Here is a 15,488-nt window from a genome sequence, read left to right as displayed (position 1 = left end):
ACATGTTTTAAATAGGTTAATCAATCTACACTTTGTTAGAATATATAACAAATTGGACCAAGCTATATTTCTAACAAAGAAAAATCATTATTTCTTCTAGATTTTCCAGAACAAAAAATTTAAAAGAAATTTAAAAGACTTTGAAATAAGATTTAAATTTGATTCTACAGATTTTCTAGATTTGCCAGAATAATTTTTTTGAATTTTAATCATAATAAGTTTGAAGAAATATTTTACAAATATTCTTCGTCAAAAAAACAGAAGCTAAAATGAAGAATTAAATCAAAATGTATTTATTATTCTTTACAATAAATTAAAAAAAATTACTTGAACATTGATTTAAATTGTCAGGAAAGAAGAGGAAGGAATTTAAAAGGTAAAAAGGTATATGTGTTTAAAAATCCTGAAATCATTTTTAAGGTGGTATTTTTTCTCTAAAATTGTCTTTCTGAAAGTTATAAGAAGCAAAGTAAAAAAAAATAATGAATTTATTTAAACAAGTGAAGACCAAGTCTTTAAAATATTTTCTTGGATTTTCAAATTCTATTTGAGTTTTGTCTCTCTTAGAATTAAAAATTTCAGGCAAAGCGAGACCAGCTTGCTAGTAAATAAATAAAATTTAAAAAATAGAGGCAGCTCACTGGTAAGTGCTGCTATTTGAGCTATGTTTAGAACAGGCCGGCGGGCTACTCATCTGGTCCTTACGGGCTACCTGGTGCCCGCGGGCACCGCGTTGGTGACCCCTGCATTAGAGTATAAGTCACATTTTTTGGGGAAATGTATTTGATAAAACCCAACACCAAGAATAGACATTTGAAAGGCAATTTAAAATAAATAAAGAATAGTGAACAACAGGCTGAATAAGTGTACGTTATATGAGGCATAAATAACCAACTGAGAACGTGTCTGGTATGTTAACGTAACATATTATGGTAAGAGTCATTCAAATAACTATAACATATAGAACATGCTATACGTTTACCAAACAATCTGTCACTCCTAATCGCTAAATCCCATGAAATCTTCTTCCTCTGTGTCGCTTCTAAACAACTCTGCCAACTCCAAAGGTAGACAATGCGACGCTTCCTCTTCTATATTTTACGGTAATGTGTTAATAATTTCACACAAGTCGCTCCAGAGTATAAATCGCACCCCCGGCCAAACTATGAAAAAAACTGTGATTTATAATCCGAAAAATACGGTAATCATTGAAGTCGGACATCACTGAAGGTCTAGGTTGGAAACGCACGGCCCACCACTGATTACACATGTAGAATAGAAGGTTGTAGCACCAAGCCAAGAAGGTCAACTTTGAAAATCCACACGCTACCAACTTGATACTATATGGCTGTCAACAAATGGAACATTAGCTATGTGCACATGGACACATTTAATCGGATTAAAAACCTAAACAGAATGCTTCATGTAAAAACGTCATTCGGAATATTCTGACCTGATCACACACGTTCGGGTCTAAATTTCATCCTGACCGAGAGTGGTGGTTTATGCCGAAAGTCATTTGGATTGTAGCGCATTAAAACACATCTTCCGAAATTCGGGTTAGAATTATCCTTACTGTGCATGTCTTAGACGTCAGATATACTTTGGTGGTGGAGCGGGGACTACATTTAATATGCTTGGAATTAATTGATTGTCTTGCTGCTGTCTCCTACTATTCAAAATGTTCAGACGTAGCGTTATATACAAACCCCGTTTCCATATGAGTTGGGAAAGTGTGTTAGATGTAAATATAAACGGAATACAATGATTTGAAAATCATTTCCAACCCATATTCAGTTGAATATGCTACAAAGACAACATATTTGATGTTCAAACTGATAAACTTTTTTTTTTTTTGCAAATAATCATTAACTTTAGAATTTGATGCTAGCAACACGTGACAAAGAAGTTGGGAAAGGTGGCAATAAATACTGATAAAGTTGAGGAATGCTCATCAAACACTTATTTGGAACATCCCACAGGTGAACAGGCAAATTGGGAACAGGTGGGTGCCATGATTGGGTATAAAAGTAGATTCCATGAAATGCTCAGTCATTCACAAACAAGGATGGGGCGAGGGTCATCGCTTTGTCAACAAATGCCTGGGCAAATTGTTGAACAGTTTAAGAAAAACCTTTCTCAACCAGCTATTGCAAGGAATTTAGGGATTTCACCATCTACGGTCCGTAATATCATCAAAGGGTTCAGAGAATCTGGAGAAATCACTGCACGTAAGCAGCTAAGCCCGTGACCTTCGATCCCTCAGGCTGTACTGCATCAACAAGCGACATCAGTGTGTAAAGGATATCACCACATGGGCTCAGGAACCCTTCAGAAACCCACTGTCAGTAACTACAGTTGGTCGCTACATCTGTAAGTGCAAGCTAAAACTCTCCTATGCAGGGCAAAAACCGTTTATCAACAACACCCAGAAACGGCGTCGGCTTCGCTGGGCCTGAGCTCATCTAAGATGGACTGATACATACCATCACAGATGGTATGGGGGTGTATTAGTGCCCAAGACATGGGTAACTTACACATCTGTGAAGGCGCCATTAATGCTGAAAGGTACATACAGGTTTTGGAGCAACATATGTTGCCATCCAAGCAACGTTATCATGGACGCCCCTGCTTATTTCAGCAAGACAATGCCAAGCCACGTGTTACATCAACGTGGCTTCATAGTAAAAGAGTGCGGGTACTAGACTGGCCTGCCTGTAGTCCAGACCTGTCTCCCATTGAAAATGTGTGGCGCATTATGAAGCCTAAAATACCACAACGGAGACCCCCGGACTATTGAACAACTTAAGCTGTACATCAAGCAAGAATGGGAAATAATTCCACCTGAGAAGCTTAAAAAATGTGTCTCCTCAGTTCCCAAACGTTTACAGAGTGTTGTTAAAAGGAAAGGCCATGTAACACAGTGGTGAACATGCCCTTTCCCAACTACTTTGGCACGTGTTGCAGCCATGAAATTCTAAGTTAATTATTATTTGCAAAAAAAAAAAGTTTATGAGTTTGAACATCAAATATCTTGTCTTTGTAGTGCATTCAATTGAATATGGGTTGAAAAGGATTTGCAAATCATTGTATTCCGTTTATATTTACATCTAACACAATTTCCCAACTCATATGGAAACAGGGTTTGTATACTGTCGAGTTTGCTGCTTTAAAACGAGACTAGCAAAACAAAAGTATCTTATGGAGTGTCATGTATCGATGTAACAATAGAAGAAGGGATCCAGTTGTCTTAAGGAGCTGTTTTATTCACAAACGTACAGCTACTCCAAGTGCTAACTGCTAGCCTCAAACACATACACAGAATGTTGTAACATGAAGACTCGCCGCAACTCGTACATAATCGCGACATCATAAGCACAGAGCAGCTAGATTTAAAAAAGAGATGTAAAACAAAAGTAGTGAACAGAAGGAAAAAATATATAAATAAATGCCGTGATAATGTCGGACAAGCAGAAATGCACAATCCATGTTTGTTTACAGTGGAAGTCACTGCTTAGTCAGCACCTGCGGTGAGCGAACTCTTCCGTTAACATTAAGTTCTGCGCATGTCAATGTAAAGTATTCCGATTTAAGTTGTGATGCATGAAATTGCACGTTATAATCAATCCATTTTTTTCATGATCTGAATGATGATCAGATTAAATAAATGTTGTCCACGTACACGTACTGTTGCGTAAAACCATCGCAACATCGATAGGAAGCATCTTTTTTTAAACTGAGGAGTGAGGATTATTCTGAATTTAGCAAATGAAGGAGAACATAATTACTGAAAGATACAAGCATCCCTTTAGTCAGCATCCTTGTGAACATAGTTAGTAACTGTTTTACCTTCTTATACATCTTCTTACTGGAAATTGTGATGTCTCATTTTGTATGCATGTTACCATATTTGAAAAGTTTAGTGGCTAGCAACGAATGTCCCACCCAGAAAATACGTTTGGTATTACATGTTATCATAAACGTGCCTGTTACTATATTACATACCGTATTTTTCGGACTATAAGTCGCAGTTTTTTTCATAGTTTGGCCGGGGGTGTGACTTATACTCAGGAGCGACTTATGTGTGAAATTATTAACACATTACCGTAAAATATCAAATAATATTATTTAGCTCATTCACGTAAGAGACTAGACATATAAGATTTCATCGTATTTAGCGATTAGGAGTGACAGATTGTTTGGTAAACGTATAGCATATTCTATATGTTATAGTTATTTTTTCATTCATTCATTCATTATTTATTTATTTCAGGCAATAACATAAAAAAGTACAAAGTTGACAACACATAATAACATAAATTAATATAGTGCAAAAGGTAATGTATAGTATGCAATGCATGATTGTCCAGTTTTGCCTGAAAGGGAGTGGGAAGAAGATAACTTATTTAATCCCACCCCCAGTTCTCCATTCAGTGATTGTACACATGAGTTTCACTGTTACTTTGTTCAAGGATTATTATTATTTACCATAATATGTTACGTTAACATACCAGGCACGTTCTCAGTTGGTTATTTATGCGTCATATAACGTAGACTAATTCAGCCTGTTGTTCACTATTCTTTATTTATTTTAAATTGCCTTTCAAATGTCTATTCTTGGTGTTGGGTTTTATCAAATACATTTCCCCAAAAAATTAAACTTATACTCCAGTGCGACTTATATATGTTTTTTTCCTTCTTTATTATGCATTTTCGGCTGGTGCGACTTATACTCCGGAGCGACTTATACTCCGAAAAATACAGTACATACTTACATCATGTATATAAAACAATGCTAGAGGCTTTAAACATTTTTAGAGGGCTTTATAGGAAGAATAAATCGTATCCCCATTACCTGCATTGTTGGCCACCTCCTACTATCACTTTTTTACTGTTTGGAATGCACATAAAAGAGAAAGCCAAGAGTGTTCTTGTCTCAAATAAGAATTGTGAAATTTGTGAATGATGGGCAAAATTCTCCAAAAATGCAGTTTCCCTTTAAACCACTAATGATAACATATATTAGCTGGTGGTGTTATTTTTAAATTTTTTGGTTGGAAAAAAACAAAAAGAAATATTTGGAGCTACATAACTTATTAGCACGGGGGTCAGCAACCCACGACTCTCGAGCTCCTAGCGGCTCCCTGGAGTTTTTTCTAAAATGGAAAAAGATGGGGAAAATATATATTTGTTGTTTTAATAATGTTTCTGTAGGAGGACAAACCTAACACAAACCTTCCTAATTGTTAGAAAGCCCACTGTTTAATATGTTTGTGTGTATGCTTCACTGATGACAGTATTTGGCCTGCGCCGTTTTGTCTTACTAATTTTGGCGCTCCTTGAACTCACCATAGTTGGTTTACATGAACAACTTTCTCCGTCGCTGCCACAGAAAGACGTGTTTTATGCCACGCCTTCCATGTCTCATTTTGTCCACCAAGCGTTTTATGCTGTGCACGAATGCACAAAGGTGAGCTTTGTTGATGTTATTGACTTGCGTGGAGTGCTAATAATCAATGCTAACATGCTATTTAGGCTAGCTGTGTGTACATATTGCATCATTATGCCTCGTTTGTAGGTATATTTGAGTTCATTTAATTTCCTTTACTTATGCCCTCTGTGTATGTAATTAATATTTGCATGTCTCATGACACATTATGTGTATGTAATATTGGCTTTGTGTACCATGTTGTTCCAGACCACAGAAAACGTTACCCAGCTTGCAAAGATTGTAATAAAGCCATTAGAAGAAGACAGCCTGTCCTTTCCTTTAACTTGGACACACACATCTATACCTATGACAGTTTTAAGCCAGTAATTTCCAGGAGTTATACAACCCTCTGAGACACTTACTTAATGTGTTGCCTTCATTATAACACTTGCATAAGGCTTTTAACATTTTGCGGCTACAGACATTTTTTTTTTTGGTCCAATATGGCTCTTTCAACATGTTGGGTTGCCGACCCCTGTATTCGCATATCACCTGACCACCACAGTCACAAACGCTTTGTTTCCCATGACAGTTGAAGCAGTTGAAAGCAGATAATTCAAAGGTTGCTGTTGGCTCCTGGACGTTGACAGTGGATCATCGAGAGAACCTCCAAAGAAAGAAAGAAACCCATTCCAATGCACTGACAATTTTGCTTTAATGGTCTGATTTGTCATTGCCACAAACAAACACATGTAATAATAATAAATATGATTCAAATCAAAGCTCCTGTCGTAAAGAACAACGATCACAAAGAACAAATGTGGCTTCTGCTTTCACTGGTTTCACACACAAATAAAGACACGGGCAAACTCAAATATATTAAAACCCATTGGTGAGTTATTTTCCCTTTGTTGTCATAAGCATCTGCAGATGGCACCACATTATAAAATATGAAAATATTGGCAATGTTGCAGTAAAAAAAAAAAAACACTTCTAAAATATGGATTTTTTTTGGTTATCAAGAAGTTGGACTTTCATTGCTACATAGATTCAGATTTAAAGCAAGTATCATATGCTTGCGTTTTGATGGACTGCAACAAAAACCTTTTATTTGTTTCCAAGTGCGCCAGCTATTGTCAGAGGCCCGTTTTACTCAGCAGTGATGTCATGATGTTGCATACAGGGATGGGTACCTTTCACATGTCAGGTGCATGGGAATAAATACCAGTACTCAACGCTAATAATGTTATTTTGCCTGTTTAAATGTGTTAATAAATGCTAAGCGTAAAAAAAAAAATAAGTTATTTAACATTTAACAGTGAGCTGTGCTGTCCAGTGATCTTGTTTTCTCACACTTTTTTGTGTACTTTTTTAAAAGTACTGTACTGCACTATATAAGAGTAGTCTTTGCATGCAGTTGCAATTCCAAGATGTTAGATAGCAGTAGTGTATAGCAGGGGTGTCAAACATACAGCCTGTGGGACGAATCAGGCCCGCAAACAGGTTTTAAACAGCCCGCGGGATGAGTTTGCTAAGTCTAAAAATGAGGCGAAATTTTTGAATGAAAGAAACTGCTGTTCTACATGTGTCCACTAGATGTCATAATAGAAATTCTTTGTATACCGTATTTCCTTGAATTGGCGCAGGGAATATAGTATTTGCACGTCTAGAATTACTGCCGGGTCAAACTCGTTTCTCAAAATAATTAACGCATGCTTGGCCTTATCGCCGGTTTATTATTGAAGCTGGATCAAATTCGTTTCGCAAAATATTAATTTTATTATCGCATGTCTATAATTTTCGCCGGGTCAAACTCGTTTCGCAAAATATTTAGCATATGGCGAGAACTTCCACCGGGTCAAATTCGTTACGTCACGAGTGACGCATCTGTCCTCATTTTCAAAATGGAGGAAGCTGCTTTCAGTAGTTTACAATCGCACAAAGGAAAAAAGATACAGAGCTTTTCAGTAGGATTTAAGGTCCAAGCTATTGAATACCGGTACAGTATGCTAAAGAGAACAGTAAGCAGCTATGTTTTATTAATATACCGTAGCTGCGTGTGTGAAATACTGTATAAGTCATTAAATGACTCCCGCCTCCTGGTGGTAGAGGGCGCTGCCGCGCTAGTGATCCTTCTTGCGACTTCCGGTACTGCAGAAGAAGTGAACACACGCAGCCAGAGATTTTTTTTTCTTCCTTTTAACAAGGAGGATTACATACAGGTATCTAAAATAAAACAGTTTTCTAAACTGGACTTTCAATCGAAGCAGGAGGTAATAATTAAAGGAATATCTCCATCGAGACAGAGACTTTTAAAACTGAAGAAAGAAAATAAGGAAGACTTCTATAAACAAGTTATCGATGCTTTTGGTCAGAAGGAGCTGCAAATGGACTCCATTTATAAGTACAGGTAAGACCATAATAACATTTTTTTTAATTAAATGTGCTTTTCATGATGGTATGCTTACATCACACTCAAAGCGCACGCCTAAATTTTATGGATTCCTTTTGGTAAACGCCGGAGTGAGAAGAGGTTTTAAAATAATTACCGCATGCACGGCCATCCCGCCGGTTTCCGGTAAACGCAGGTGTGACAGGAGGTTTTAAATTAATTAACGCCCCTGCGGCTATTCAAGGAAATACGGTATTTGTAGATGATGCTACATATGTAAAACAAATAAACCACATGTTAGTGCACCAGTCGAGGAAAATGAGCAAACTACATAAATAACATCCCGTAATTAGATTTTTAAATATTATTTTTTTATCTTGATGGATTGAAAATGAACACCAATGAGTTGACTGATGAACATTATCAAATAATGTATTCAGAAACTATAAATAACGTCAAATAAAGATAGAATACTATTAACCGCAATATGTAAGAGTAAAAAAAAACAACATGAGTTGGACAATTTCAGAATGTGCTTGTTCTATTTTAAACAAAGAAAACAATGTGAAGTTGTCTTTATTTTTAAGTTATCGTGCTGTGATTTTACCAGTCCGTCCAACTTGGGAGTAGATTTTTCTCCATGTGGCCTCCATCTAAAATGAGTTTGACACCCCTGGTGTATAGACTACTTTGCCATTACGCTGAATGTACCAGTCTTTTCTTTGGCTGAGTCTTACAAAGTGTTTAAACTGTAAGTGTTGTATTGTACTGTTTGATTGTAACGTGCATCTCAGGTGTAGTTTTCATTACCAAATTTGGAGGTTTTGAAATAACCATATAAAATCGCTAATGCTAATCTGTAGCATGTTTATAGCAAATTAACATTGAGCTAGCACGTTTTGAAAATTGGAGCCTTCTTGTACTTTTCAGCGCCTTTTTCTGCAAATGGACATGACGTCACATGCGACAAAAGTATCGAAATATGGCACCGTTTGATTTCACCTGACAGGTGACCTGGTAGTACTAACGGACTTTGGTCAATACCTATAAAAAAAAAGTACTGAATTCGGTACCTATCCCTCTTCACCACTGTTCTGTTCATTGAACACAAGCCGAGTTGTATAGGAGGAGTTATTATTATTATGGGGCGGCATGGCGTAGTGGGTAGAGCGCCCGTGTCAGAAACCTGAGGGTTGCAGGTTCGCTCCCCGCCTCTTACCATGCCGTTGTGTCCTTGGGCAGGACACTTCACCCTTGCCCCCGAATGAATGTTGAATGAATGACAGGTGGTGGTTGGAGGGGCCGTAGGTGCAAATTGGCAGCCACGCTTCCGTCAGTCTACCCCAGGGCAGCTGTGGCTACGAAAGTAGTTTACTACCACCAGGTGTGAATGAATGATGGGTTTTTAACATGTAAAGCGACTTTGGGTACTTAGAAAAGCGCTATATAAATCCCAGGTATTATTATTATTATTATTAGTTATTGTCATAGCGTAATGTATCATTTTGTTTGTCAGCATGTACGTAGATCTAAGTCTGGAGAAGTGCCACGGAGCTTCTCACACAGTATCAGATGTGTGTCACATGCAGAGAAAATGGATGATAGTGGTCGACAATCTACAGTTGACTGAAGAGGACAGTTTGGAACTTGCACATGTTGACAGACATAAACACGCCAAGAGAAAACATTAGACAAACATGCAGTTAGTCACTTACACAGCCCATCGCAACACTTTGTCCATAAGCAGTCTAATCGTACATGTCAACACTGTACAAGAACAGTAACAACCAGGACTGCCTCGTCTACACACACACACACACACACACAAACACACACACACACACACACACAAACACACTCTTGTATTTGTTACCTTCTTGAGACCTCCGAAAAATGCCTACCTCCCTTTCTAGATATATAAAGATTTGCATTTACAACATTAATAATATGTACGCTTTAAGTAAAATTTTTTGTTCTTGGATTTTTTTGTTTGTAATTTATTTTTAATCTTCATTATTTACTCCAAGTTATTATTGTATGTCTCTACATACTTATTTATTAAATCTTTTTATTAATTTTGGCCAAAGGGGGCGCATTTCGATTTCTTACACACACACTTCTTGTTTCATATGTTGGCCAGAGGGGGAGCACTTCAGATTTTTTACACACACACTTGTTGTTTCATATGTTGACCAGAGGGGGAGCACACAGTCAATTTGAAAAATCCCTCCTTTTTGGGACCACCCTAGTTTTGATAGATTTCACCACCAGGGGTGCAAATGAGACATTCTCTATTTTTTGTTTTTTGTAATGTGCTTAAGGCCGATGACAAACGAGTCACGGACCACAGATGGCCCCTGTGCCGCACTTTGGGCAACCCAGCTGTAAAAGCCAACTGTTAATGGCCACTATAGTCTTAGAACCGTAGTGTATTTGTTCATCCTATGGTCACATATGGGACGCGGGTTGTCTTACGTCAGCACTGGAAGTCGTAAAATCAGCTGTTCACCTGGCGGGTTTTTTCGGGGATGAATAGGGAAGTCCTTCTTTAGCTGTCGTCTTTTTTTATCATATATTGTTGCCTTTGCACCTGTTTACTTTTGTATGCACATTAAATCAACAAAAATTCCTGACTTTGGAGCAATGTTCACGGACTCTAGTATTTGGCTCTCTATTAGATGCAATGTTTTTCCGTATTGGGACCATGATTTCGGTTCTTACTTGTTCACCGGTCCTCATATGGAAGGTACTTTTCCTTGTTGATGTCTCAAGAAAGGTAGAAATACAAGAACACACACACACAGTACTGTAGTCTCAGTGTGTACTCAGTGTTGTCACTGAATTACAAAAAAGGGATTTGTGTCAAAATAAAGACATACTTGTGTGTAATTTTAGACAACAAATGACAACTGTTGGACATTTTGTAAATAATCTGTTATAGTTTACATTGTGAGCCGCGATCCAAATTCAACCGTATAGGAGCAGCCGGGAAGTCATTCATTGTCACATGCAGGAAATCACTTACAGTACATGTCAGTGGATTGGATTTTGCATCTTTTCACTGGCACTGTAGTACTTAAACAATATGCTTATTACCAGTATGACATGTTTATTTAAAACATGTTTTACTGGGTGATAGTTTGCCGCTGTGTAGAACATAAAGCTGTTTTTCGTGTGCCGTCGAGCCCAAAATGTAATTTTTGGAATGGGTATCTTTAACACGACAAATTGTTAAACATGATATGTGGACATTAGTTTAAGGTCTATTTGAGGTCTATTGGTCTCAGATGGTAGAGCAATTTTGGGGGTTTCTGGTTCGGACTCAGCTTCTGCCATCCGGGTCACTGCCATTGTGTCCTTGTGCAAGACACTTGACCCACCCTGCTGCCGGTGTCACTCACACTGTTGTAAATGTAGATAATGGGTTTCTCAGTGTAAAGCGCATGTATGATATATTTGTGTGAATGCTCCAAAGCATGTGGTTTTCTACACCAAAATGCATCTATTTATTATTATTCAACTAATTATAATTCTTCTTTTCCAGATTTTGGTGCACTCTACATTCCACATTTTTCACCCGATTCAAACCGTTCCAACTTCAAACCGTACAGCCTATCCGGGAATTGTGGGATTTCCCTTGAAAAATTCCCAGATTTCCCAGAATTCCAGGTTTTCCGGGACATTTTTCCCATTCAAAATTAATTGGCCATTTTCAAACTTGAACCATTTCCAAATTTTTCAACCTATTAAAACCATTCCACTTTCAACACATTTCCCCATTTTGGAAATTCAAACTATCATTTTTCCAAGTTCAAAAAAAATTCCAGGATTTTCCAGAATTCCTGGTTTTCCAAAGCCCTATTTCCACCCTTTTATCTGGCTACTACTCCTTCCACATTTTTCAACGCATTTCAACCGTTCCACTGTCCAAACATTTCTCTTAATCAGGACAAAAAACTAAGTTGTTTTTTGAGCTAGAAAAATTCCCGGTTTTCCCGAAGTTTCAAGAATTCCGTAAAACCATTTCTCAATTCAACAGGTTACCACTTCAACGTTTCTCGATCGATTTGAAAAATTCCAACGCCAACCATTTCAACTTATTCAGACCATTCAAGTTTTTTTTTTACCATTTTCAAAAAATTCCCGAAATGTTCCAAATTTTGGGGAAATTCCCATTGAAATCAATGGGACATTCTTCAAACTTCCGCAATTCTTCTTAAATTCCTACTACATTCTGTCAGCATTTCAGTTCAACTTCAGCATTGGAGCATTCACACACAATTCCTTCAGGAATTTCCTCGTCTAGTACAATGTCATTGTATTTATGTTTTGTATTTTAGTCTTATCCCCGATCTTGCTGGACATTTTCTTTTCTTTTTTTAACTCTTCTAAAAGTTGAACAATAAATATCCATATTTATTTGAACTTGGAACCTTCGTGTAAAATGTTAATAAATAATTTTGGGATGAATTATAGCTAAATATCAGGGAATGACAAATAACATATTTCAGTATAATGCAGCAACTACAAAAAATAAACATTGTTGTATTAGTACCTCTCTGACAGATATGAACGTTATCATTGTTGTTGCATTTTATTAATAATAAAGGTCATGTCTAACAAATCAGTGCCATTGCTATTAATATATGATAGTTTTCATTTCAATTTTGATTAGAACCACACACTGTTTTTAAAAAGTAGAACTTTGTTCAAAGAATAAGACAAATAATTGTAAGTGTAAGTTGGTTGTAAAGTGTTAATATTGCAAATAATAATTAGGAATATATTTTGTATACACTGAGACAAACTTTGAGACTTTTCCAACAAACGTTGTGATGTCGATCTTCATCATGCATTCAACACAGAGCAGCAGGTGGAATCATAAATAAATCCTTTTGTCATCATGTGTAACAACATCGGACATTATTTGAGCATCATCCTTATTCTTTACGACTACCAATGGACCCTGACTGTCAACAACACATCACAAACATGACATTTTACTACTTAAAGGTGTTAGCTGTTTCTGTTCTTGCTTTGGAAATAAAAGTGCAGTAAAAGTCCAGTAGTGCTGCAGCAGAGACGTCAACATCAAGCACAAACTCTTACGCGCCTGTTGAACGCCCGCTTTTCACGGACCTCACTGGAGAATCTTCTCTCGCGTGTCGGGCAATTTGAGAGCAACCAGGCCGCCACACACCAGGGCAGTGAAGGACAACAGGATGGGGATGGCTTTGGTGATACCAACAAAACTGGCAAAGATGGAGCTGCCAAGAACTGCAGCCAGCTTGCAGAGACCGTTCAAGATGCCGAAAGCTGTTGCCCTGGGATACAGACAAATAATACTTGTAAACCTCAAAATCCCCAAATACTGTACCTGTATCATAATTGGTTCTCAAATGACGTGGAAAACAAACAAAAAAACAGGACTCAAATGAAATAAACACCAGGGTCTCTGTTCTGACTAGTGTTGTAACAATACCAATATTTTGGTACCGGTACTAAACATTTTTCGGCATTATTGGCTTTATTAAAAATATGTTTCTTATTGCAGTTAAGTCCTTAAATAAAATAGTGAACATACAAAACAACTTGTATTTTAGTAGTAAGTAAACCAACAAAGGCTCCTAATTAGTCTGCTGACATATGCAGTAACATATTGTGCAATTTATCATTCTATTATTTTGTCAACATTATTAAGGACAAATGGTAGAAAATGAATTATTAATCTACTTGTTCATTTGCTGTTAATATCTGCTTACTTTCTCTTTTAACATGTTCTATCTACACTTCTGTTAAAATGTAATAATCACTTGTTCTTCTGTTGTTTGATACTTTACATTAGTTTTGGAAGATACCACAAATTTGGGTATCAATCAGATACCAAGTAGTTACAGGATCACACATTGGTCATATTCAAAGTCCTCATGTGTCCAGGGACATATTTCCTGAGTTTATAAACATAATATACATTTTTAAAAAACGAAAGAAGATGTTGTGGTGCCAAAAAATATTGTTGTAATCATAGTAGTATCGACTAGATACACTCCTGTACTTGGTATCATTACAGTGGATGTTAGGTGTAGATCCACCAATGGCGCTTGTTTACATTTTGGCGCTGGTGAGCTACGGTGTGTAGTGAATCATGTTTAGCTATTCCTCGTCCTGCAGGGATGATACTTGTAAGAAACGTACTTTATTTGTCGCCATGGAGACCAGGATTAGTGATTTAGAAGTAGCTAAAACACTGCCGACGGCGGATGGACGTTAGCCGCTAGCTAGCTAGCCATGTCTTAAAGCACCTCTTCCTGAGGGCGTTTCAGTGTTATAACTTCACCTATATCGTTAGTTTTTAAGCCAAAATGTGTCCATTCTCCCTTTTCTGTCTACACACTGTGCCTGCTTGTAAGTACTCTGTGATTGTGCACTGCCGGTATTATACCGAAAATGATTCATTAGTATCGCGGTACTATACTAATACCGGTATACTTTACAACCCTAGTTGTGACTTTGTCGTTATCCACAGGGCGCTGTTTTGGAGCCCTGCTTATTCATTATTTACATCGGGGTCAGCAACGCGGGGCCTTTGAGCCACAAGCGGCTCTTTAGCGGCGCCCTAGTCGCTCTTTGGAGCTTTTTCAAAAATTTATAAAAATGGAAAAAGATGAGGAAAAAATATATTTTTTGTTTTAATATGGTTTCTGTAGGAGGACAAACATAACACAAACATTCCTAATTGTTAGAAATCCCACTGTTTGTATGAACATGATTCACTGATGAGAGTATTTGGTGCGCGCCATTTTGTCCTAATTTCGGAAGTCCTTGAACGCACCGTAGTTTGTTTACATGTACAACTTTCTCCGATGCTGCCACAGAAAGACGTGTTTTATGCCATTCCTTCTTTGTCTCATTTTGTCCATCCAACATTTTATGCTGTGCGTGAATGCAGAAAGGTGAGCTCTGTTGATGTTTTTGACTTGTGTGGAGTGCTTATCAGGCATATTTGGTCAGTGCATGACTGCAAGCTAATCGATGCTAACATGCCATTTATGCTAGCTGTATGTACATATTGCATCACTATGCCTCGTATTTCAGGTATATTTGAGCTCATTTTATTTGTAGTTTCCGTTTCCTTCAACTTGGACACACACACATCTTTACCTTTGGCCATCCTAAGCCAGTAATTACCAGGAGTTATCTCACCCTCTGAGAAGCCTCCGTTTTAGTAGTGTTTTCCAATGTAAAAATGTGTAGAATAAATATTACATTTCAACATTTCTGTCAACGAAGATTTGCATCAGCCTGCGACACATAGTCATTTTGATAGTTGGCTATTGTAGTAGAATTTCTGACCTTTTGACCTATATTTCTTGTCTTTTAAGAATGTCCGCTCATTTTCAATACTCTTGTATTTTTGTGCCATTGAATGGACCAGTTGTGGGACAAAAGTGAATATTAAGTCATGCCAACCTGTCTATAGAATGTGTTGACAGTCTAAAGGATTCGAGTTGTTATGGAACAGATAGGAAAAGCAAAACAAAACATTGACGCACTCGATAAGGAACGATGACGCACAACAGACATATAAAAAATGGCAGAATACCGGAACTCGGGAGTGATTTTGGCTTGTGTGTGTCTTGTTTGCTCCGGAGTAACTTGTGGTTT

General features: G+C 37.4%; 1 protein-coding gene across 4 annotated transcripts in view; it reads right to left on the bottom strand.

The window, feature by feature from the left end:
* Positions 1-6,129: 6,129 nt before the first annotated feature.
* LOC133641811 (synaptic vesicle glycoprotein 2B-like) overlaps positions 6,130-15,488 on the bottom strand; it is a 91,674-nt gene continuing 82,315 nt past the window's right edge. For all 4 annotated transcript variants that reach the window (XM_062035843.1, XM_062035844.1, XM_062035845.1 and 1 more), the window contains one exon: positions 6,130-13,147. In XM_062035843.1, coding sequence (XP_061891827.1) covers positions 12,964-13,147 — 184 coding nt within the window. In that variant the 3' untranslated portion in view covers positions 6,130-12,963. The remainder of the gene's footprint in view (positions 13,148-15,488) is intronic.

The sequence above is a fragment of the Entelurus aequoreus genome, linkage group LG24, assembly GCF_033978785.1.
Source record: "Entelurus aequoreus isolate RoL-2023_Sb linkage group LG24, RoL_Eaeq_v1.1, whole genome shotgun sequence".
NCBI lineage: Eukaryota > Metazoa > Chordata > Actinopteri > Syngnathiformes > Syngnathidae > Entelurus > Entelurus aequoreus.
This window is presented reverse-complemented; position numbering and strand designations above follow the sequence as displayed.